Raw genomic sequence first — 22,840 nt, 5'->3', positions numbered from 1 at the left:
ATGAGGGACAATAAGGTGACCATGATTATACCAAAGCAGCTAGGACTTGCGTAAGGCCACAAGATATAGTTGAAAGGACAATTGCCCTTGTCAAAAGTCTTGCGCAAGTAAATATTAATCTGCCAAAACAATGCAGCACCCAACAAATAGAACAAGTAACGTCCAGCAGCAGCAGGAGATATGCTAGGGAACCAACCTGGAGTTGCAATTTTTTTCTTCTCTCCATCACCACCCAAAACCTGCTCGAGAATTGCAGGCAAGAAGAAGCTAATGGCCATGTCAGCCACTAGGATAGAATATCCAACGCCACTGACATGAAGAAGACCAAGGCAGAAGCCCATGTTCATTAGGCGTCGCACTTTATCGCCCTCAGGCTGATCAGATGCTTTAAAGTTTAGTGGGACAAAGTCCCACCAGGCTATCGCACATGCCAACGAAACAACATAAAATGAAACGATGATAATTCCCGTCGTCCAAGATGATAACTCCGTAGTCCAAGATGATAACTCCGGCTCCAACTTCGAAGCTTCTTTTTGTTTGGACGAATTTCTGCTCATTTGAGCCTTGGGGGGAAACCAAAAATAGCATGAGGAAGAATTAAGGAATTTTGAAGCATATATTATTAATTATTCACTATTGAATTTACTTAATTAATTTCTTCATTTACTTCTTCAATTTTCTGACCAGATTTACTGCTTCTTTTTTTTAGGTTAAAGATCAAAGTAATTGCACTAATTTATGTAGAAATAATTAATAAATATCTTGACTCAATCATGGCAAATCTAAAAAGACAATCCCCTTAGACAAATTTACTCTATCTATGGCAATTGAAAAAATACATACACACATATACCTAAAGGACAAAGAAAAGCAAGAACAGCTATGGCTATTGGAGATTCAATATATACCTGGGGACGGCTAGAAGAAGGAAGCAACGGTTCTTTGAGAGCCATAGCTGACCACCAAAAAAACCAAACGACTAAAGGCGGGTGAAACAATCTCCAATTTCTTTTGGTTGGTGCTAATCACACAAAGCTAGAAGCAGACCCTTTTTGTAATGTGTTAGGGGTCATGATGTCGAGTCTCAACTAGGTTTCGGATGAATGTTTTTTGATTGGTTGGAGAAGACATCTTGTTACACAGGTGTTCTTAGTGAAAAGGAATTCTTTTATGGGTAATTACATTAAAGAGGTCCCAATATATATAAGAATTTGTAGGATTTACGAGTAGTCGAACCAGAGTACATTTCTATGTAGGTGTTTGTGTTGGGTTAGGTTTGGTGATTGAACGAGTATTTTTTTTTTTATAAAAAGTTTATAGTAGATGTAAGTAAATAGATATGTCAAATTGTTATTTCTTGTGTGTGCGATTTAACAATGTTTGTTTAGATGATTAAATAGAAGTTTGTCAATGTTTTTTTGTCAAAGCCAAAGCCTTGACAAAGTTTAAATCATTGACTCAAGGTGAAAATTTTGAGAGACAGAGTTGGTTGGGTGAGTGTGTTTTTTTTTTTAAATAAAAATGATATATTTATGTCAAAATAACCTGAAAAAGGAGTTAAAAGATTTATTTTTGATAATAATGAACGCAGTGGGTCATTGGGACTTATTATTGAAAATTGTGTTGAGTTGTTAAGAAGAACTCACTGAAAGCTGATTTGATATTGCTTAAGAAAAGTCAATCAAGCTGAATGGGCAAAAGAAATGGATGCTGAATAGATGATTTGGATAGCTATTTCTGATATGCTAGCGCATATAAGGAGCATTCTGATGCGAAAGCAAAGTTTGAGTGAGGATTGGATTTTGTTAGGTGGGGTGTCAACTTAGATATGTTGCATCAATTACATACTTTTTATTTCAAAGGGTTTTTTCATGTGAAAGTTTTGAATGAGGCTCGATCTTCATGTAGTAGAAATAAACGTGGGAATGGGTTAATTCATGTACTTGGAATGTCCATTCTTTGTCTCTCACAATGTAACTAAGTTATCGGTGAATGAATGAAATATACTTTCTTTCAAAAAAAAAATACCATAATAATGAAATTTGTATAACATTGTTTAACAAAATTGAAACACTAAACTTATTTAAGTCAAAGAAAAAGCTTGTAGTTAAGGACAAGACTGTGGGAAGTCATTGGGCCAAAAGAAGCTATGCTCATTCCTCGTTGTAGAGATTGCAGTACTGTCAGCTATTAGAGAGAAAGGTTATTTTGTTAATTAAGTGCAAAGACTAAATCTACGCTTGAAGTGTTAGCAAAATAATGAAGTAAATGATAATAAAAATTAATCTTAGATGTGATACATTGTCCTATAATTTTCATCCGGTCATTTTGTTTATTAAGTGCAAAGACTAAATCTAAGTTTGAAGTGTGATACATTATCCTTAATGATAATTTTTGTTCCTTTCGGAATATAAAACTCAATGCAAAAAGATTATAGTAGTTATCCACTAATTTGAAATGCGATACATTGTCCTTAATGATAATTTTCATCCTTTCAAAGTATGAAACTTGGTGTAAAATGATTGTAGTGGTCATCCCCCAAGATTCAACACTCTTTTTTATTAGTTTGCACAAACTATCAAGGATACTAAAAATGATAAAAGAATTAAAAACAAGAAACAATCCGGCAAAATAAAGAAGTGTAAAAAGATTATAGTGGTTATCAACTAGTCTGAAGTGAGATACATTGTCCTTAACGATAATTTTTGTCCTTTTGGAGTATGAAACTTGGTGTGAAATGATTGTAGTAGTCATCCCCCAAGATACAGCAGACTCTTTTTCATTAGTTTGTACAAACCATCAAAGATACTAGGAATGGTGAAAAAAATTAAAAACAAGAAACAATCCGGCAAAATAGAGAAGTGATGGAGCGGTTATCTCCCAAGATTTAACAGACTCTTATTCATTAGAAAATTAAAAACAAGAAACAATATAGCAAAGTAGAAAGGATATTAAGGTAGGAAATCTGCATTTTCTCAAAACTTGGCCTTATCTCGTGTGCACGTGAGCCCACTTTCTTTTCTTCCTTACAATAAGTCCATAATAGGTTTGGTTATATAAAATACTAATATCTTTTATACTTAGACAATGTGGGATATTGAAACCTTATGAGATATTATATGTCCAACAATCTCCACATATTTCATAAGGTTTCATATTTTGGGTCTAATCTCACTCGAGTGTCATGCATCGAAACTGGTGCTTTTTGAGCTATGAACCAAGTTTAGAAAGAATGAAACATAAATCACAGAATTTTGACAAAGTTTATAACTTATATCAACCAAAAATTGTTTATATGAAATATGATTTTCATCAATCATATTACACTTTCATAATTTCTACTGTTTAACACAATTTTGCATGAATAGGCCATAGGTGTGCCTGGTTATTTATAAATGCTTTAGAGAATTTGCTACAATTCTTATAGGAGCGGCCCCACTTCACACTTATATAGGTAATTTCATCAAATGTATACTACAATTTAATACACCACCTATAAGGAATATGAAATTCATTAAGAGTTTAACTCAACCTTTCTTATATTATAGTCTTGCACTATTCAAACACCATAGGAAGAATAATAATTTTAATAATGTATCAATTTATCAACAAATAACTTGTTATTACCCACATGAACCTAATTCATGGGATTGTCACTCAGATAGGTTGGGTTGCTATTATTGTTGATTTTTTCTCAATTGGCTTAAGTTTTATTCCCTTCGATGTATTGTTAATTAATTTCTTCCCAAAAGTTTAGTCAGGAGATTGGTTAAATTCAGTTCTAACTTCACATAATTAATGGATACTATTTCATCTCTAAGCAACCGCTTTATCATATAATGTCTTAAACGAATGTGTTTATTCTTATTATTAACAGTTTTATTCTTTACAATGGCTATTGTCACATGACAATCACAGTGCATAGACACAAAAGGTGTTAGTTTCATTTCCAATGAAATACTTGCTAAGAAGTTTCTTAACTTATTAAACTTATTACCAGCCAACTCCAAAGCTACAAATTCTGATTCCATTATACATTTAACAATTATTATTTGTTTGGTTGATTTCTCAGTTATAACACCCCCACTAAGGATCAATACATAACCATTTGTGGATTTTGTTTCATTTGAATATGAGATTCAATTAGCATCATTGTATCCTTTTAATATATTAGGAAATCTATTATATAAAATACCATAGTTTATGGTACCCTTCAACTATTTTATTACTGTACTCAAGGCAGTTCAATGATCTTGATTGGGACTTTGTGTATATTTGCTCAGTTTACACACAACATAAATTAAATCATGTCGAGTATAATTCATCAAATGTATCAGAGTTCTAATAATCTGAGCATACTCAGACTGAACTACACTATCATTTTTATTTTTCTTTAGTTAGGTATTAGCATCATAAGGAGCCTTTATAGATGTAACATTAAACTTTTTAAGTAACCTCTCAACATAATGTTCTTGTGTTAGCATTAGGTCATTATCACATCTTATGATTTTAACATTCAAAATAATATTGACTTTTCCTAAACTTTCACATCAAATTTAATAGTTAAAAGATATTTTGTTTTATTTACCATATCAATGTATGTATAAAAAATAAATATATCATCAGCATATAAATTAATAATCACACATTCACTACCAATAATATTCTTTACTAATAAGAACTTGATTGAATTTCTCATGCCATTATTTTGGTCCTTGTTTTAAGCCACAGAAAAATTTAATCAATTTACAAACTTTGTTTTCTTGACTAGGAAGAACACATTTCTCGAGTTGTGTTTAGAAATTTCTTCTTCTAAATCACCATTTAGAAAAGCTGTTTTAACATCTATTTGATGAACAACAAGTTTGTAAATAGAAGTTAATTCAAATAAAACACAAATAAATTAAATTTTTGTTACTAGAGCTAAAGTATCAAAATAGTCAATATTTTATTTTTGAGTAAAACCCTTAGCAACTAATTTAGCTTTGTGTTTATCAATAGAGCCATCAGGATTAAATTGTTTTTGAAAAAATCCATTTACTAATTCTCAAGTTTTTAGAAGAAATTGTATCAATATAGTTAAAGGATCATTATCTACAAAATAAGAGTAAAAATTATTATCAAAAGAAATTTCCTTCCTCGGTTTTTTATTCCTTCTCAAATCAACGTTCTGTATTTCAAAATCATTCTTACTAAAATGTGCATGAAAAATTGTATCAATTCTCAATGAAAAAATATGCTAAAAAAATATAGTATTTTTTATTTCAATAATTGTATTATTATCAAGAACATCAATTTTTAATACAAGAAACATATATGCAGCACTCTGTTCGGCATAATCAATAAACATGCAACTAGATGTCTTAGAGCTAATTTTTCATTTCTTAAAATCAAGAAACATAACCTTAGTAAGACACCCTTACACTTTTAAATATTTATGTTAAGAGAATAGCCTTTCCACAATTTATAAGATGTCTTACTAGTTTTCCTATAGGGAATTCCATTTTGAATATGACATGCAGATAATAAAGCTTCATTCCACAAATTTTAATTTGCATTAGAACTAACAAGTATAGAATTCATCATTTCTTTTAATGTTCTACCTTCTTTTTCAACGACGCCGTTTAATTTACGGGAATATAAAGGAGTAATTTTATGAATTATTCTTTCTCTTTTACAAATATCATTAATCAATATATATTCACCCTTTTTATCTGATCTAACTCTTTTTATATTTTTATTCAATTGATTTTCTACCTTAACTTTATACTTAAGAAATATGTCAAAAGCTTCATCTTTATGCCTAAGTGCTTGTTTGGTTTAGTTTTTTCAACTTATTTACCTTTTAAAAGTAGAAATTAGGCCAAACAGGATTTTGAAAAGCCCTTAAAAAAATTTGTTTTTTAAAGAACAAAATTTTAGAAAAGAAAGGTTAAAGGAAAGCTCCATTCTCTTTTATTGTTTCCAAAACACATCAGTTTTTCAAGAAATACCCATCTCGTTTTTAATCGATCTCCTTTTCCTTTCCCTCCCTTTACAGATCACCATTCTCCAATGTAAATTATGATCTCCTTCTCCTCTATTTCTCTCTGTAAAGACTATTAGGAAAAAAAAAATAAAAGACCTAACAACAAAATGACAAAATTTGATATTTTCTTGTTCTTACAAAAATTAAGAGAAAAAAAAGACTTAAAATTCAAAACTGCATTCAAAACTATTTAAAGGTTTTCTCTCTTTTTCACCATAAAGGATTTTAATGTGAAATACATTATTTTCTCTATTCTATTCTCTTTTGGGAATTGAAACATTGTGATTCGATTGCTTGCTAGATCAATAAAAATCTAATAATATTACTACTATACAAAGTTTTAGAGTTGTTTCATTTTTGTTTGGATTTATTTGATTTTAACATTTGAAATCGTATATAGGCTTGAAGTAGACTCGTTACATTTTGATTTATTAGGTAATTGAAGATGACATTAATGCCTTTCATAATAATTTTAACTAAAATTAGAGCTTATATAATTTATTTTGTCGAATAGCTTACCAACTAGTTTTAGCTTAATTTTAAAAACTATTATTGTTTGTACGAGCTTCATAATAACTTTTAAACTACAAAAAAAAGTTAAGCCAAATGAGCTCTAAGTAAATAAACTTTAATAAATCTAGAGTAGTCATCAATAAATGTAACATAATATTACTTATCACATCTAGTTATAGTTTGTTTCAAATCTCTCAAATCAACATGAATTAAACTTAACAATTCAGATTTTTTATTTACTGAAATACAAATTTTCATAGTTAATTTTGTTTCAGCATACGTTACACATTTACTAAAACATGCATTTTTAATACTAGAAATTCAACCTAATGATTGCATTTTCTAAATATAAGGAATCCTAGCATGTCCAAATCTATCATACCATAAATCAATAGAATCAATCATGTAAGCAGAAAAACTAGCATTTTCGTTCATGACATTTGCAATGTTAAGTCCAAAAGTCCTTGATTATAGTATCCCTTATCCATTAACACATTATTTTTTGTTATTACAATCTTATCAAATTCAAATGACATTTTCATCCCCACCTTGCCCAATAAAGCTATAGGAACCAAATTTGTCTGCTTATTAGAAACATGCATAACATCATTTACAGTTAGAGTCTTACCAAATGTAAGCTTTAGAAGGACTTTTCCTTTACCAAGAACTTGAGCAGTTTGAGAGTCACCAAGATATATTTCTCTTCTCTTTCCCTTACTGAAGTATAGAAGGTAAAGAAATTTCTATTTACACAAATATGCTTGGTAACACTTAAGTCTACCACTCGTTTCTTCACACTAACCACTATATTGGCTTGAGAAATGACTGCAACAATTATATCATTAAATTCATTTGCTTCAACCAAGTTGACTCTTGGATTAATAGACTTGTCATTTCCCTTTGCTCCCTTCCTGTACTATGTTGCATGATGCCTTGGCTTTCCATAAACAAAACAACTACCTTTCTTTTTGAAGATGGGATGAGGAGCTTTCAGTTTATAATCAGGTTTATTAGTGTATCTCTGTTGATGCTAGATTCTATCTTGCACTAGATTGGTAGCATTTACAACGAAGGCAACGGTTGTTGGGATAAAACCATTGACAGTGGTGATGCAAGCAGTAACAAAGGTAACAACTTTATTGGTTTGAGAATCTAAATTATCTTTAAGATTGTGTGCAAAATAATGAAGTAAATGACAACAAAAACTGGTCTGAGGTGTGATACATTGTTCTTAAGGATAATTTTCACCCCTTTGGAGTATAAAACTCAATACAAAAAGGCTATAACGGTTATCCCAAGATTCAACAGACTCTTCTTGATTAGTTTGCACAAACTATTAGAGATATCAGGAATAGCAAAAAAATTAAAAGCAAGAAACAATCCAGCAAAACAAGGAAGTGATGGAAGTAGAGAAAACGAAAGTAGGAAAGTTGAGAAGATCTGAAAACTGAGGTGTGTTGGAAACTAAGGTGGAGACTGCAGAAAAATTAAAAACAAAAAACAACTAAGTAAAATAGGGAAGTGATGGAAGCAAAGAAAAGGAAGGCAGAAAAGTTGAACTAAGGTAAAGGCTGGTTTTCATAAGTTAAGGATAGAGGAGAATTAGGAAATAACATTGCAAAAAATATCATGAGTCAAAATAAGATGCAAATAAAGTTAACCACAAAGTATATTTTTGTGCGCAAGCAAAAATCTACATTTTCTCAAAGCTTAGCCTGACCTTATGTGCACACAAGCCCACTTTCTTATCTTCCTTACAACAAGCCCATAATGGGTTTACTTATATAAAGCATTAACATATTTTGTACTTAGGCAATGTGAGATATTGAGACCTTATAAGATATTATGTCCAACATGACGTGTGAGTTTAATTTCGTAAAATTTTTCCTTTTTTAAGTTGAAAAGAACAATTTCATAGAAATTTATACTACATATTTATTAATAAAGTTGAGGTTTATATTCGCATAACCCATTTCAAAGACTTGATCCCAACTTGACATTACTCTTTGGTACATAGCTTGCCAAATTTGGCTTTGGTCATGTTAACTGTTAAGATCTTGGGACTCTGATCGGCTTGTTTTGCTGATAGATTCTAGTTTCAGTTACCATTCCAATTGGATCAACTTGAGGATGATCAAATCCAAGATGATTACGAACATGGAGTTGATGACCTTTATTTGTAGGCTCTATTTCTTTGTTGCCATGCTTTGATCGATCTCCACTAGCCCGATTCTCTAAGACTCAATGAAATATATAAGCAAAAACTATTCCAACAGTTCTCTTATCTGTCGTTTAGCTGTCAACCAGTCTCAAAATCAGTCAAGTATGAGTGTATCATGGACAGCTTGGATGTCATGGAGTCCATGTTGAGTGATGAACGTAACGTGAATAGGAGCAAATTCCTCATTGTTGTGACATTCGAAGCCATAAGATATACTGATGAGATACATTAAGAGGATAAAACAGATGGAGACATAATGAAAGTTAACTAGCTTAGGTTTGTCATGACTAGTAAGTTAGCCATTGAAGACTTGGAAAAGGTTTTTGCATTGAGCAACAATGAATGTGTAATTTGACTAAGAGTTAATTTTTTAAAGGAAAAAGAAGCTAAGCAAATGCCTTGTGGCATATATCATTGAGATTGCATCATTTAATGGCCAGAGAAAAGTCACTTGTGTCCTTGTGTGACTATGCCATGGTAGATGAATCATGAATCTCATGTTATTAATTCATTAAACCGACAAGACTTTTGAGTTATATATGCTTGCTAAAAGGATTATCAATCATACTTAAGAGCATAAGCATGAGTATGTTTCATCCTTTGTTTTGTTAGTGCAAATGGAGTTTAGTTGGAACTCAAATGAATTGGCAAAATTGATTTCAAGGCATGACTTTGTAGATGCTACTTTAGGACTTATTTTATTGGGTAAGCAAAAGTGGAATTATGTAGATACCCTTAGTGATATGATTAAGCTTACATCTAATTTCGTCTTGTATTTATAAAAGTAGATCACTAGACATAAGTTACAAGTTGTTTAACTTTAAAACTTACTTTCTATAAAAAGTAGATTATAAGGAATTTAAATATTTTTTGTAAACGATGAGAACTCAAAATGTTTATATCTTTTTTTTTATTTAAAACATAACATTTCTTTTGCTTTTGTTTTTTTGTTTTTGTTTTTGTTTTGCTTGTCATGTGGCAAAATAGTTGCCAAGAAAGTCCTTGCAAATATCTCTTTCATTAAAAATACAACATTTTCATTAAAATACCTCTATGTCTTAAACACACATTTATATGTTACAAGACAAAACTTTTGAATAAAGATATTGTTTCAATAATTACTTTATGTAAAAATAACTATTCATACCATAAGACATAATTTTTGAGTAACAATATAAAAACATAAGTTTTCATATTAGAACTTTTGAGTAGTGGCATTTTTTAATTATTTCATAATCTTAAAATTTAAAGATATTTTTTCAAATATTACTTTACTTATGTAATCTTCCAATTAATGTGTCTTTTCAATAATCACAAATTTTCATATATAAAGACATAACTTTTCATATAAAGAAATAAAACTTTTTATTTTAAAAAGATATCAACATATTTAATGTAAATTTCCTATAAGCTCTTATTTCCTGGTTTAGAACAGTTTAATATTTTTCCTGGTTGAAATATGGCACGTCGCACAAATTTTGCTTTTTCTTTTTCCCCGTTAAGAAGAGCATAACTCTGCTTGTCTCTGTGTGCTGTGTCCGTGTTCTCTTCAAAATTCTCTCTTTCATTTGGTGATATTTTGATTCCAAAAGATAGTTATACGACCATGGGCCCATGTACTAATTATTTTCTCGACTACAAATATACGAAAAAATAAAAAATAAAAACACAGAGGAATAAATAGATTCTTTCCTTTTGGTGCTCCAGATTTTAATGCTAACCCAAATTTTGCCTTTTCATGTTTTTTTCAGCTAAGAATAGCACAGAATTTTGCTTGTGCCTCTTTCAGGACCCAACACACACAAATAAAAAAAAAAAAGTTGATTCCATAAGATAGTTATACGACCATGGGGACATAAGCTCATTATTTTTCTCAACCATATTACACAAAAAGGGCACCAAAGAGTTACAAATATTTAAATGGTGCCCAAAACTATTTCCATCAAACAAATTTACAATACCTAAACACATAATTATTCTATTTATACACAAGAAAAGCTTGGAATCATGCACCGCACTGAGGCTTGGTTGACTCCAATGGTTCCACCCTAGTGGCACCGCCTGGCATTTCATTGAGCCAATGACAGTCCTCAAAAGCACAGTGGCGCCTCTTCGGCCCCTCCACATCAACTGGATTAATGTACGATGGAGCCCACGTGGGGGTCCCATCTTCATAAGAATTGTGAGTCAGCCTCTTCAAATCAGAGCCGTCCAATTTTATCGTGAATATCTCACCGTAAGGTTGATAGTGATGTGGGTTTGAGATTGGCTCAGCTGATAACCCCCCATAATCCGAAGTAAATACCACATACTTTCCATCCGGACTAAATGACGGGTGGTTGGCCCGCCCGGATGACCCGCTCTTAACCAACCTCCTTAAACCCGTGCCATTGGGGTGGATCAGATACACCTCGAAACTCCCTGAACCCGGGTTGTCTCGATCCGAAGCAAAAGCGATCCAATCACCGTCGGGTGACCAATTACACATCGTATCCGTCCACGGGCCCTCCGTTAATCTCCGGAGCCCGCCCGCCTCCCCGTCGATCGCATCCATTATATATAAGTTCTTGTGACCCGTGCGACCCGACCTGAACACAATCCATTTTCCGTCGGGCGATGGCGAGGGGAATGCGTTATTTTTACTATCATTGGTCAACCTCTTAAACTTTGATTGGTCAACATCGTCAGCGTTGATGGCTACAATATCAACCTCGGTTCTCTCACTTGCGAACTCCGGTCCAGCGCTGGTGTATACAATTCCTTTACGAATCGGGTCCCAAGCGGTTGCAAAAGCATTCAACGGGAAAACCTGGCGCAGGTTCGAACCATCCCGGTTCACGACATAAACACCCGGGAAATCCACGTAGGCTATACGGTCACCCGCCGGTGAGAAAGAAGGGAATGAACCCTCGACTCTGAAAAGAGAGAGATTTGGTACTGGGCTTCGAACGTTTTCAAGCAATAACTGGGGAGTTTTTCTTCCATTACTTTCTCCCTTACACTTATGGTACCCAACTCGGGCTGAGTCGGGTGATAAAAACGGGTTTAAGTGGTGAGTTGTAGGAGAAACGTGCCGAGTGAGCTCGATAAACTCGCGTTTAACAAGGTCAAACAGCTCTATATGGCGAAAACTCGAATTGGGTCTTCTCGTAGCTACTGCTATGAACTTATGATTACCTGGGGAAGTAGCTGGCGTGAACGCGTGCACACCCGGTGGCGTGACTCGTTCAATCGTCACTGACTCAGTAGAAACCAGTTTACCTTTAGGCAAAATCGCTCTATAAACACTTATCCACTGGTCTTCACTTCTCCTGTGGAAATACAGAGTCGAGTCATCAACCCAACATGGCCACCCACCGTGTTCAACAACCTTTACTCTCTGAGACCCATCCCCAGTCAAGAAAACATAAATATCAGTGCTCAGTTCTTCCACTTCCCCATCCCACCCTTTGCTTCCATACGAAGCCACAGCTGTCCAAACCCCAGAAGGAGACACGGCGGGACTAAAATCGGCGATTCCATAAGGAGTGAGCCGCCGAGTAACACCAGTTCCCAACTGAGTCGAGTACACAGCAGCCCAACTCGTTCTCGGCTGACCCGGGTCCTCATGTGTTGACACGTAAATCAAATTCTCCCCACTCAAACTCGGCCTATCTTTCATCGAAATCCGATTCTTGCTTTCCTCTAAACCCAACAAAGGAGCTTGAACTCGGACGGGAAGTTCAAGGGCCGATCTTAATCTGGTGCTTCGCGGCGCATCGCAATAAAGTGCGTCGTAGTAAATATTTGACATCCCGCTTCGTTCCGTGACGTAGATGAGCTGGAGCGGCGCCGGAGCTGGTGGACCCGGAGGATGAAGAAGGCTTCGATTGTGGAGGAGCGAGAGGATGGAGGACGATGAGGCTGACGGAAAGTGGCCGTTGAAATTAACCGATTCACCGTCCGTAATCTGAAGTTCGTTAGAAGGGTTTGGTGAATCCAAAGTTGGGAGAGTGAAGATGTCCCAAGCATAATCTGATCTGCCAAGTGTAGTAAAAACTATGCTGCTTCTGCTTCTGCTTCGAGGTTCATGCTCCGCCGCCGTACACAGCAAGGTGAAGAAGAAACGGAGAAAGAAACTGAAAAGTGCTTTGGGTTTCATGGTGTTGCTTCGATGAAGCTGGTCTCTGAGTGGCACCAAATGAGTCTTCAATGGGATTTAAGGGGATGAGTTTTCATGTTGTAAGGGATGACGTCGTGTGAAGATCGGTGGACCCGCTTCTTTTATTTCGTGACACGTGGGAGTAAAATGAAGCACTTGATTCGTGATTATTTTATTAGTGGGATCCTACTTGAGGACTTTTGGCACCGGCTGTAGTCAATTTTTATCCACACAAAAGGATTTGCGATGATATTGATAGGACAGGATTGTGTTTTTAAAATCTTTGTGTATTTATTTATTTATTTACTAAAAAACAAAATCTTTGGGCATTCTTCTTCAATCCAGCAGTTGGACTTTGAGAGCTGCATAGTTCAAGTTTTAAGAAAGTTGGGGCCCAATTTGTTAGGGTAGGTGAGAAAGGACTGTTCCCCTAAAAGTTTCTTAGTTTAGCTCAATGGAGAAGAATGCGTTCGTAACCAGGAGACACAGAAAAGACAAAGGTTGCTAGCGTTTTCTAAGCAGCATGAAGAGCAGCTTCGAGGAGTTGTTCATAGTATGAAAGTTCTTCAGCAAGCAGTAAAGCCTTTTGGTACATTTCTTTGTACATCCTTTAGCTAAAATTGTCGTGAAATTGCTTGAAAGGAGTTCATTATACTCCCTGCATTTCTCTTCATATAGCTTTCTCTAAATGCTCCTTTCGACATGGTTCAAATCTTTGATACCAACATTGAAGGATTCCGTAAGTCATTCAATGGCAGAGCTTGATGCATCCTCTTCAGAAAAATATCATTTCTAATGAACAACAACCAATTCCCGTCACTTCAAACCTAGGCCAAATTTATCATTAGGCTTATGTACCAAGCATACAACTTCCTTTTTTGAAAAATAAGCATGCCATTGTAATACAAGTATCAAGCAATATGAAATTTAGTGTCATAAATTCAATGATCATACTCTTGAACATTCTTACCAGCCATGTATATGGCCAATAGTAAAATTGTGAATTCATTACTTCTTAAAAACAAAAAAAAAGCATGTTCACAGTGATGAATATACCAGTTCAAACAATCATTTTTTTAGACAAAAGTTGATTCAAAGCAAAGAAAAAACATAGGAAAAACAGCAAGGAAATCGCTTAACTAATCAATTCACCTAACTTTAAATCTGGTAAAAATTTCTAATATTTTTAAGACATGAGTATGCCATTGGTATTCAAGGGTCACATATTCTTATCTTAGATACTTTCTCATAGTGATCATGCCCTTGAAGATCCCTACCAATCATGTTATGCTTAATAGTGAGATAATGCCAATACATACTAGTTCAACCACTATTTATTTTTTAGACAAAAAGGTAATCAAAAGCATTAGAAAGAATAAGTAAAACAGCAAGCAGATCACTTTACTAACCAAATAAACCTTACTTTGAAGCTAGTTTAAATTTCTTTTCCATTGCTGTACTCAAAGGAGAAAGTTTGTTTTAAAGATCTTAAGCAAATCACAGAAATTATGCAGGCCCAAACTACAAATCAATGGCACATCTATAACAAAAATGACCAATTGCAAAAATTCACACCCAAAGAATTCAGAATAAACGAACAAAATCACACACAAAATATTCCAAACAAACACGAAAACTGTTTAAAGGGCCAGCAAAATTTTCGAGTTAAATCTGTCCAAGGCAAGTGTAAAGGTCAAAAATGAAAATAAATAAATAAATAAAGCAAACTGCTGAGAATAATAAAAACACCCATGTGGCATAACAAAGAATTGAAATAAAAATCTGAAAAAAAAAAAAAAACATTGCAGGAAACCACTACAAAGCCTCCATGCAAGCCCTCCAAAAAGAACAATAAAACAACTGAAAATGAAAACAAAATAAAGGAATTGAGTGGAAGATAGCCTAGAGGGAAGCAAGATTTCAAGAGATAGAGAGAGAAGCGAAAATGGAATGGTAGATAATGGGGATTTGGTTCGGTGTTTTGGGGAAGAGGGGAATTTCGTGAGGGAAAAAAAAGAGTCAGAGAAAAAGTACCTAATAAAGTTTATCAAACGTAGTCGTTTTGCATCAGAAGTTGGGTCTGGAGAGAAGAATTGCCAGCACGCGCTTGACGGGGAGGATGAGACATGCGAGCATCCTCTGCTTCTCTCTCTCTCCCTCACACCTGCCTCACTCCTTCTCTCTCTAAAGCAAACCCTATCTCCACTGCCGCCCCACTCCTCCGCCGGCCGCTCCCGCCAAAACGCCAAAAGCCATCAGATCAAAAATCGAACCATAAAATACCAGAAAAGCCAGGTGCAGCTTCTTTCTAATCGAGTGCAAGCAGATATCAAACAAAAGCAGCGATGTTTCCGGGAATGTTCATGCGCAAACCGGACAAGGCGGCGGCCTTGAAGCAGCTGAAGGCACACGTGGCTATGTTTGGGGTGTGGGTAGCTGTGGTTCGTGTCACTCCTTACATTCTTCATTACCTCTCTGATGACAAGGAGGAGCTCAAGCTCGAGTTCTAGATGCCTCCTCTCTCTCTTTTCAGGTAGTTTAAAGACTTAGATTTTATTTGCTTTTTATTATTATCACAATCATTTTTCTTCTAGTAGGATTAGTTCTGGGAACTGGGTTTATTTGCTATGCTGGTTTTTTCAGATACGAATTATTTTATCTGGGTTGAATACCAATTTTTGTAATTTTCATGTGTGAAATCACTGAAATGTAGTTTATGTAGCAAAGCAACAACCAAACACAGCCTTAGAATTTGTATGCTCAAGACGTGTTGAGGGAGATAATTTATCTAAGGAGTGGTGCCAATGGAATGAGAGGTTTTAAGCATGGCTAATTTGATGTACTTGAAAGTTTTAGTAAATAGGTATATTCAGGAAGGCGAGAAAATTTTGGAATGGATTAGGAATTAAGACTTTGAATGGATTGTCAAAAAAGAAAAAAGAGTGATAGAGTAAAGGCATCCTCTTTGTCCCTAGGAAGTTATTTTGGAAAGATGTGTAGTATTTGGAGGAGGACTCCTTGTCATTAGGGTTTGAGGTCGACTACCCTCCATGATGGAGCTCTTTTAATTTCCTGAATGTCATTTTTATTAAATGTTGGAAGCAGGTTCGTTGGCTTGAGATGGTTTCTTTTATTAGCAACAATTTGGAGTACACCACTCTAATTTGATATCCTTATGGTTACTATTAAATTTTGTTATAGTAGCACTGAAAGTCAGTCTTCATGTCCATTTGCTTAATACTGTTCCTTAGTGCCTTTACCCTGGCAAATAAGAGTAGAAATGTCGAATGACATATACATGACTGATTGTTTTGCTACACTTGCATAGCTGTAAATACTTCCAGTTTGGTTGATCAGTGTTTTCATGGTTTTTCAGAACCCTTTTTTTTCTTTTTGTTCCAAAAAGATATCATCGTTAAAAGTACTTGATTTGTCTTCAGTTGCCATGTTGTCAGAAAATTATGTAATGCACTATTTTTTTATTTATGATGCCTTGCCCGTATTAGTGACAACTGTTACGGTTGTAATTCAAATAGATTCTGTTTTTTCAGTTTTTGCTGTGATCTTTGCTTTAGGATAATGAGAAAAAGTGCACCTTCGAGTGATAGCTTGTAAATTGCATTTAGTGGTTGAGAAAACTGATTGCTTCATATGGTAGCTATGGGAATCATGCAGTGTCCAGATCCTGCCTTTATTCCTGTTGTGTCACTTGATCATGGTGATGCCACTAGCTAGTGGAAGGCACTTTAGTTGTATTCTATATGATGAATTATTGTTAGAAGTAGTCATTTTAGTTCTTAGCTAGCGTTTCTCCCTCATTCACTTTACCGGGATTTTGTTTTGTTGTGTTTGCTACTGATTTTTCCTCTTTTTGTGGTGCAGTGGGTTACAAGGAGAGAATTGGATTGGGATGTAAAGGAGTTTCAAGTTCCTGATTCCTTTTCAGCCTGCTTGAGTATGAGGCCATGGTGTTATCACATTAGGTTATATTTGCATTTGCTTTGATCATGCTTGTTAGATTTTTTACTGAAATGGAGGATTGAGTACTTCCATATTATGTCATGACGGTTATATCTAATTGAATATACCTTCGAATATCTTGCTAGTATCACCATGCCATAATTTCCTTCGGCAGGAATTGGGGAAATTTTTCTCTCTGCTGCCATTCCCTCAAATTATTGAATAACCAATGATTTTATTTTATTCCTTGGCTTTGATTGAGGGAAGTAATTGCCAAATTTGAAACGAGGTTGGGACTGGGGATCTCCATGACAAAACACCCGCTACTCTAGTTTAGTGAACTCTCTGTTCGGCTTTCTGCTACAATGTCCTCACCGACATGCGTCTGGGTATCTGTTGGTATTTGAGAAAGTGATGGCACTTGATGCAGTAATGGACCAAATATGAAGAGGCCAAGCTCTAAGAGCCTAGGACCCGAGCAACAGATAAGTCCATAAACAAAATTTGGATGTTTGCGCTTGCCATTGCTGCATTGAAGAAGAGAGTAATGTATCAATTGACAAGCATCGAGTCAAATGTTTGGGTGTTGTTCTAGTACCAATTAATCCAACACATTTTGAATCGGTCCTGTGTTCAGAATTTTAAATGAAGTTTCTCCTTTAATTTGCATAAATCCGAATCGGCGAAATTTTTTTACTTGGAAGTCTTGAGAATCTCCTAAATTGGCTTAGAGATATGCCATTTTAGGTTATTTTGTTTTTTGACAAAAATATTATTAAATTGTAATAAAAGGTATTTTTATGTTTTGGTGAAAATGTTATTAATTATAATAGAGGGTATTTTTATTTTTTGATGAAAAATATTTTTAAATTATAATAAAGCATATTTTTGTATTTCGGTGAAAATATGATTAAATTATAATAAAGATATTTTTGTCTTCTGATGAAAATAATATTAAATTATAGCACAAGATATTTTATTTTTGACAAAAATATTATTTAACTATAATAAAGGGTAGATTGTATTTTGATGAATATTATTAAATTATAATAAAGGGTAATTTTATCTTTTGACATAAATATTATTAAATTATAATAAAAAAGTATTTTATTATTTTATAAAATAAATTTTAAATTATAATAATTGATATTTTTTATTTTTTCCTTTATTTTATAATTATTGTAAAGTTTTGCTTACCAACTAAACATCCAAATAATATCATAACGAAAATTTCTTTTTATAAACCAAAATTACATAATAATTATTTTATTTTATTTTCACATAATGGCTATTTCATTCCTCTTATATTTAATTTTGTGAACCAAACTTGCTATTCATCCTTAATTCTCAATCATGACGGGACAAGATATTAATGGAAAAATTAGAGAAAAAAACCATTTGATTATTGAACTCTACTTTATATTTTTCTTATAATTTGTTGTTATTAACATAAATTATAGGAAAGTTCATGCACAAAGATAATTTATTCAATTAAGCTCTTTACCTTTATCACATTCAAATGAATTCTTAAATTTTAATTCAAATCCAAAGAAACTCTTCATTCTATCTAAAATTTAGTTGTCTTTAAACTAAATGCCGACTGACTTTTTTTTTCTACATGTCCTATGACCTAGAAAATTAAAATATTTGAATAATTAACCTTGTCAATTGTCATATAATCTCATTAGATATTATGTGAATTCTATCATTTGGATAGAAAAAAAATCGATTAACATTACGTTATTAGATAATTAAATTTTCATTAATATTCAAAATTATTTGAATTTAAATTTAAAAACTCGTTCACTATAAAAAATTTTAAAACTCATTCAAATATAATAAAATATGAGAAGTCAATTGATGTTGTTCAGGGTATAAGCCAATTCTATTAGAATAATTAAATTTTACACTCTCTGAACATGGTAAATTCAATCAATCTTGGGGAAAAATAAGAAGTAAATTTCTTTGCACAGTGTACCTTAGAGGAGAGAGTGACTGAGTGAGCTGGCGTTGACTGATTGGCAGCCAGTAAGATTGAAAGTCGTTGGACGTTACTATATTATATTAACAAAAAGTAAACGTGGGACAGCCTCAAGCTACTCTCTGTCTCACCAACATTGAACCTTACTCTCCAAGGAAACCAGGTCAAACGTCCTTCGTAGACCCCATTTCTACTCTGTCTCTCTCTCTTTCCTAGTTTGGTAACTTAAATTTAAAGTGCCTGTGAAGAGCTTCAACCAGGTTTCTCTTTTTCTATCTTTGCAATTCTGGGTCGATGAGTTACTTGAGACCCTGTGCTTTATACAAGACTCTTATGACTTTCCCTTCGCTGAGATGGATGCCTTGCCAGAGCTGGGGTTTCCTTAGATGGCCAGGTTTTGATGGGTTCTTGAGGTTCATGGTGGTAGCTCTTTTGTGGACAACGTTTTCTGAGATTCGTTTCATTCCTTCTTCTTCTATGTACCCTACTCTTCGTGTTGGTGATCGAATCATCGTTGAAAAGGTAAAAATCTCTGGTCTTTTTTTTTTTTTTCTCATGATGGTTAGTTTGTTAATAGTTGATATGTTTGCTGCTTCATTCTGTATAAATATTTGCTGCTTCAGATGTATACAGGTAGCTGTCTTACCCATTGGGCTTAAAATTCCCAGTAAACTTCATTTCTGTCCTGCTTCAGATTGAATTCTGTGGATGATCACAACTTTTGTTTATTTATATAAGAATTTTCGTTTTAAACTTTTCGGAAACAACTTTCCTTCTTTGCCAAGTACATTGAATGGCTCTTTGAGCTGGAATGTGATCTCATTTTATTCCTTCACAGGTCAATGGCTTTCTTATTCGAGATTTTGAGTAGTTTGTCCAAAGATAGATGTGCTTCCGTACACTTCTGAGGGAAAGGACAATCCTTAACTCATCTCTCCATATTAATTAGTTTAGCCTGGTTGTTCTGTGGATCCTAGGAAAGCACACTAACCAATTTAATAAATGACATGTGAAATTCATCTTCATAGGTTCACAGCCTAACGAAAATTAGTGCCTCAACAAAATAAAAAGACCACTAATATTTCCTAGTTTGTGAAACCAGCTTGGTTGTATAGTCCCTTCTTTCAGATTTGTAACCTGGTAAAGGATACATTTGTGAGTTTAAATTTCCTTCTATTCCAGCTAAAGATACTGTGTGACAAGCATCACAACATTAATTTGCAAATTGCAGTTTCTAAGGTTTCTAAGATTGCAAATTACAGATTCTAAGATTGCAACTTCTCTGTTTTAGTTTGTTGAAAATTTGCAGAAGTACCTGTATTTTTCAAGTGACAGTGTGCAAGCAATATATGGGTTGATGTAGTATTATGTTCCGTTAAGACATTGCAACAATGGAGAATCGCGGTACTGCTGAAACAGCTTCCTTTAAATTGAAGGAGTGACGTCTAATGCACGTGCTTCTCGTCACCCCTCCTTCTGCTCTGCCTGGGTCTTTTTCCCCTAAGGGCTGTGTCAAGACTGTGATTCTCCTGTCATGCATTGTTGCATGGTTTCGTTTCTGCTTTTGTTGGCCATAAATGAGAAAAAAGTTCTGTTATAAAGCCCTCATGTAGATATTCAGCATTTTATACAATCTTCTAACTAACCGTTTATAACTAGCTTTGCTCTTACTTTTGTCAGCATTTTCTCCTATTCACTAGAATATTTTAAAGTGTACAGAACAGGTAGCAATTCTTCTTGTGTTAAACTGTTAACGAGTCTATAAATTATTAATCTGTCTGCTATTGTTACAATAGTGTCTAAAATTCTTGTTTGTTTGGAGGAATCTTGGGTATCATTTCTAATAATCAGGGCTCTTCTCTCTTACATAGGCATCACCTCAATTTTGATATCATTCTCAGAGACATGTCATATTTCTCTCTTACATAGGCACGCTACTTTATTTAGAGGCTGGCCAGGAATTTCTTTCTTATCTTTGTTCTTGATTATGTTGCTAAGAGGTCTTGCCCCTACTCTAAATTTTACTCTTCAATGTTCAATACTATTGATAGGACAGTCATTGTCAGAAGACTTCACAAGCTGCTTGTATAGATTTTTAAAGATGGGAGATCCTTGGAACCAGTATATCCACTCAATAATTCATCATCATTTCTGTTCTAATAAAATTTTGAGAATCATTAGGATCATGATCAAGATTCCTGAAATTCTACTCCAGAAATTTTAATTTAGTTGAACTATTATCAGGGGGAAAAGGGTAGATTTTTAATTGACTTCGGAGGGGAATGAAACGACATGAAATTGTCTTTCTTAATTCACAAACAAACCCTTTTATTTTTCTTGATATATGTTTTGTCAGCTTAATGCAAATAGAGCCCTACTATAATACTCTTTGTGTTTGTATTATGGAATTTTTGCAGAGTATGCGTCATGATTGTGACTGACTTAAAGAGTAATGATCCTGATTTTCTAATAGGCACCATTGTGGTGTTTACTCTCATTTAGCTGTTTCTTTGCAACTTGTCCAGGCCTCTTTCTTCTTCAGGAGTCCTGCCATAAATGATATTGTAACATTCCTAGCTCCAGAACAGGTTTGTCAGTTGGATGTATTATTGCCTAACCGTTTGCACTTTGCACCCAATAGAAAATTATTCTGAAGTATGCTTGTCTTCTTGGTGTGCTACAGGAGCCTGGATATGGGAAGGATGCTGTTTTCATTAAGAGAATTGTTGCAAAAGCTGGAGACTTGGTTCAGGTATTGCTGATTCTGTTGCCACTTTTCGCATTAAGATTTATTGGATGTAAAACATGGTTACTGCAAATTCAAAGTTCTGTGGACGTTGCATTCAGACTGACTACTTTGAGTTCTGCATTTTTTCCAATACCGACTGTCATTTAGACTGATTTTGTTGTAGTTTAGTTAATTTTGAATGCAAGGGTGCAATTAAAATTCAATCACATTTCTTTTATGCTTTCAGAGAAAGTTCTCCTAGCTCCTTTAATTCATTATCTATATAAATCAGCACCTAATATCAGCAAGACAATATCTTAATTCGAACTGCTAAAAAAATGCTGAAGTCTCTTCTTCTCCGTCTTCTAAAATGTGTTCCTCTAATACCATGCAGGTTCATCACGGCTCACTCTATGTCAATGGAGTTGTACAAAATGAAAACTTCATAGCTGAACGGCCATCATACACATCAGACTTAACAGTGCGTCCCCTTTATTGTCTCTCCTTGTAATTTTAGAGTTTTCCAGCATTTGATGGGCCAAGAATAATGTTTTCTTTAAACAACATTATGGGGTGGGAACTACCTTGGTATATTATTCAGCAATTACCTAGTAAATCTCCTTTACTATTTTGACTTATCACTAGATTAGGTACAATAATTGTGAGCATGAGGAAGCCTGGTGGGCTCCTTAAAGTTGAAATCTGAGCCTCCATGTTTCAAATCAATTTGTATTCGGGTTTACCATAGGATGGTGCACTGCTTGCTTGGTCTTCCACTCTTTCTTATTTTTGAATTTACGGTTGTTGCTTCTAGCTGACTTTATCATTTTTCTCGGACCTGCAGTATGTGCCTAAAGGTCATGTTTATGTGTTGGGGGACAATCGAAATAACAGCTATGACTCACATAATTGGTACATCGACTACATTCTCCACTTTTTTTTCAATTTTCCTGTGCTGAGCTCTATTTTCTTTGTTCTTAGTATGATTAATGATATATGGATATAATTTAGAACATGCTGTTTCACCCTTGAAAGGCTCCTTTAGAGGAATTTAATTCCTTTTGAAAAAGGAGAAAAATAACTTTGTAATGTCCAATTTATAGAATAATATTCCAAGAAGAGTATCTACTTGAATGTTGATATGGCTAAATACTTTGTTTCCTCTTCATTTACTCATAATTTGAAACGTGATTTTTGCTGTAAATGCAATATGTTTTTCTTTTTTCCTTATGTCATCAATGTTGACTGATAACCAGGGGGCCACTGCC

The 22,840-nt window shown here is 34.1% G+C and overlaps 2 protein-coding genes and 1 pseudogene across 4 annotated transcripts in view; 2 read left to right on the top strand and 1 right to left on the bottom strand.

Annotated features, from left to right (window-relative positions):
• Window positions 1-10,596: 10,596 nt before the first annotated feature.
• LOC110417301 (uncharacterized) lies at window positions 10,597-12,954 on the bottom strand. The gene has a single exon (XM_021429571.1). It carries the CDS (start codon window positions 12,901-12,903, stop codon window positions 10,768-10,770), a length of 2,136 nt encoding a protein of 711 aa, XP_021285246.1. The 5' UTR covers window positions 12,904-12,954; the 3' UTR covers window positions 10,597-10,767.
• A 1,947-nt stretch (window positions 12,955-14,901) lies between these two features.
• LOC110416885 (mitochondrial import receptor subunit TOM6 homolog pseudogene) lies at window positions 14,902-17,000 on the top strand (annotated as a pseudogene). The gene is made up of 2 exons (XR_016351237.1): window positions 14,902-15,436; window positions 16,786-17,000. The product of XR_016351237.1 is annotated as a mitochondrial import receptor subunit TOM6 homolog pseudogene (transcript).
• A 2,108-nt stretch (window positions 17,001-19,108) lies between these two features.
• Window positions 19,109-22,840, top strand: part of LOC110416720 (chloroplast processing peptidase-like) — a 4,049-nt gene continuing 317 nt past the window's right edge. Inside the window, exons 1-6 of one of the 2 annotated variants that reach the window (XM_021428781.2) lie at window positions 19,109-19,366; window positions 21,370-21,432; window positions 21,528-21,596; window positions 21,967-22,053; window positions 22,417-22,484; window positions 22,829-22,840. The exon at window positions 22,829-22,840 is cut by the window's right edge and continues 317 nt beyond it. In XM_021428781.2, the coding sequence (XP_021284456.1) occupies window positions 19,139-19,366; window positions 21,370-21,432; window positions 21,528-21,596; window positions 21,967-22,053; window positions 22,417-22,484; window positions 22,829-22,840 (527 nt within the window). In that variant the 5' untranslated portion in view covers window positions 19,109-19,138. Of the gene's footprint in view, window positions 19,367-21,369; window positions 21,433-21,527; window positions 21,597-21,966; window positions 22,054-22,416; window positions 22,790-22,828 lie in introns of those variants that run through there. The other variant, XM_089783620.1, reaches the window with a different exon arrangement.

The sequence above is a fragment of the Theobroma umbraticum genome, unplaced genomic scaffold, assembly GCF_002168275.2.
Source record: "Theobroma umbraticum cultivar Fairchild unplaced genomic scaffold, ASM216827v3 scaffold_51.0, whole genome shotgun sequence".
Lineage (NCBI taxonomy): Eukaryota > Viridiplantae > Streptophyta > Magnoliopsida > Malvales > Malvaceae > Theobroma > Theobroma umbraticum.
The sequence above is the reverse complement of the archived record's forward strand: the minus strand, read 5'-3'. Positions and strand labels throughout refer to the sequence as shown.

What these genes read in the sequence shown, in the direction of transcription:
- LOC110417301 (XM_021429571.1), bottom strand. Translation starts at nt 12,903, where the DNA reads ATGAAACCCAAAGCACTTTTCAGTTTCTTTCTCCGTTTCTTCTTCACC.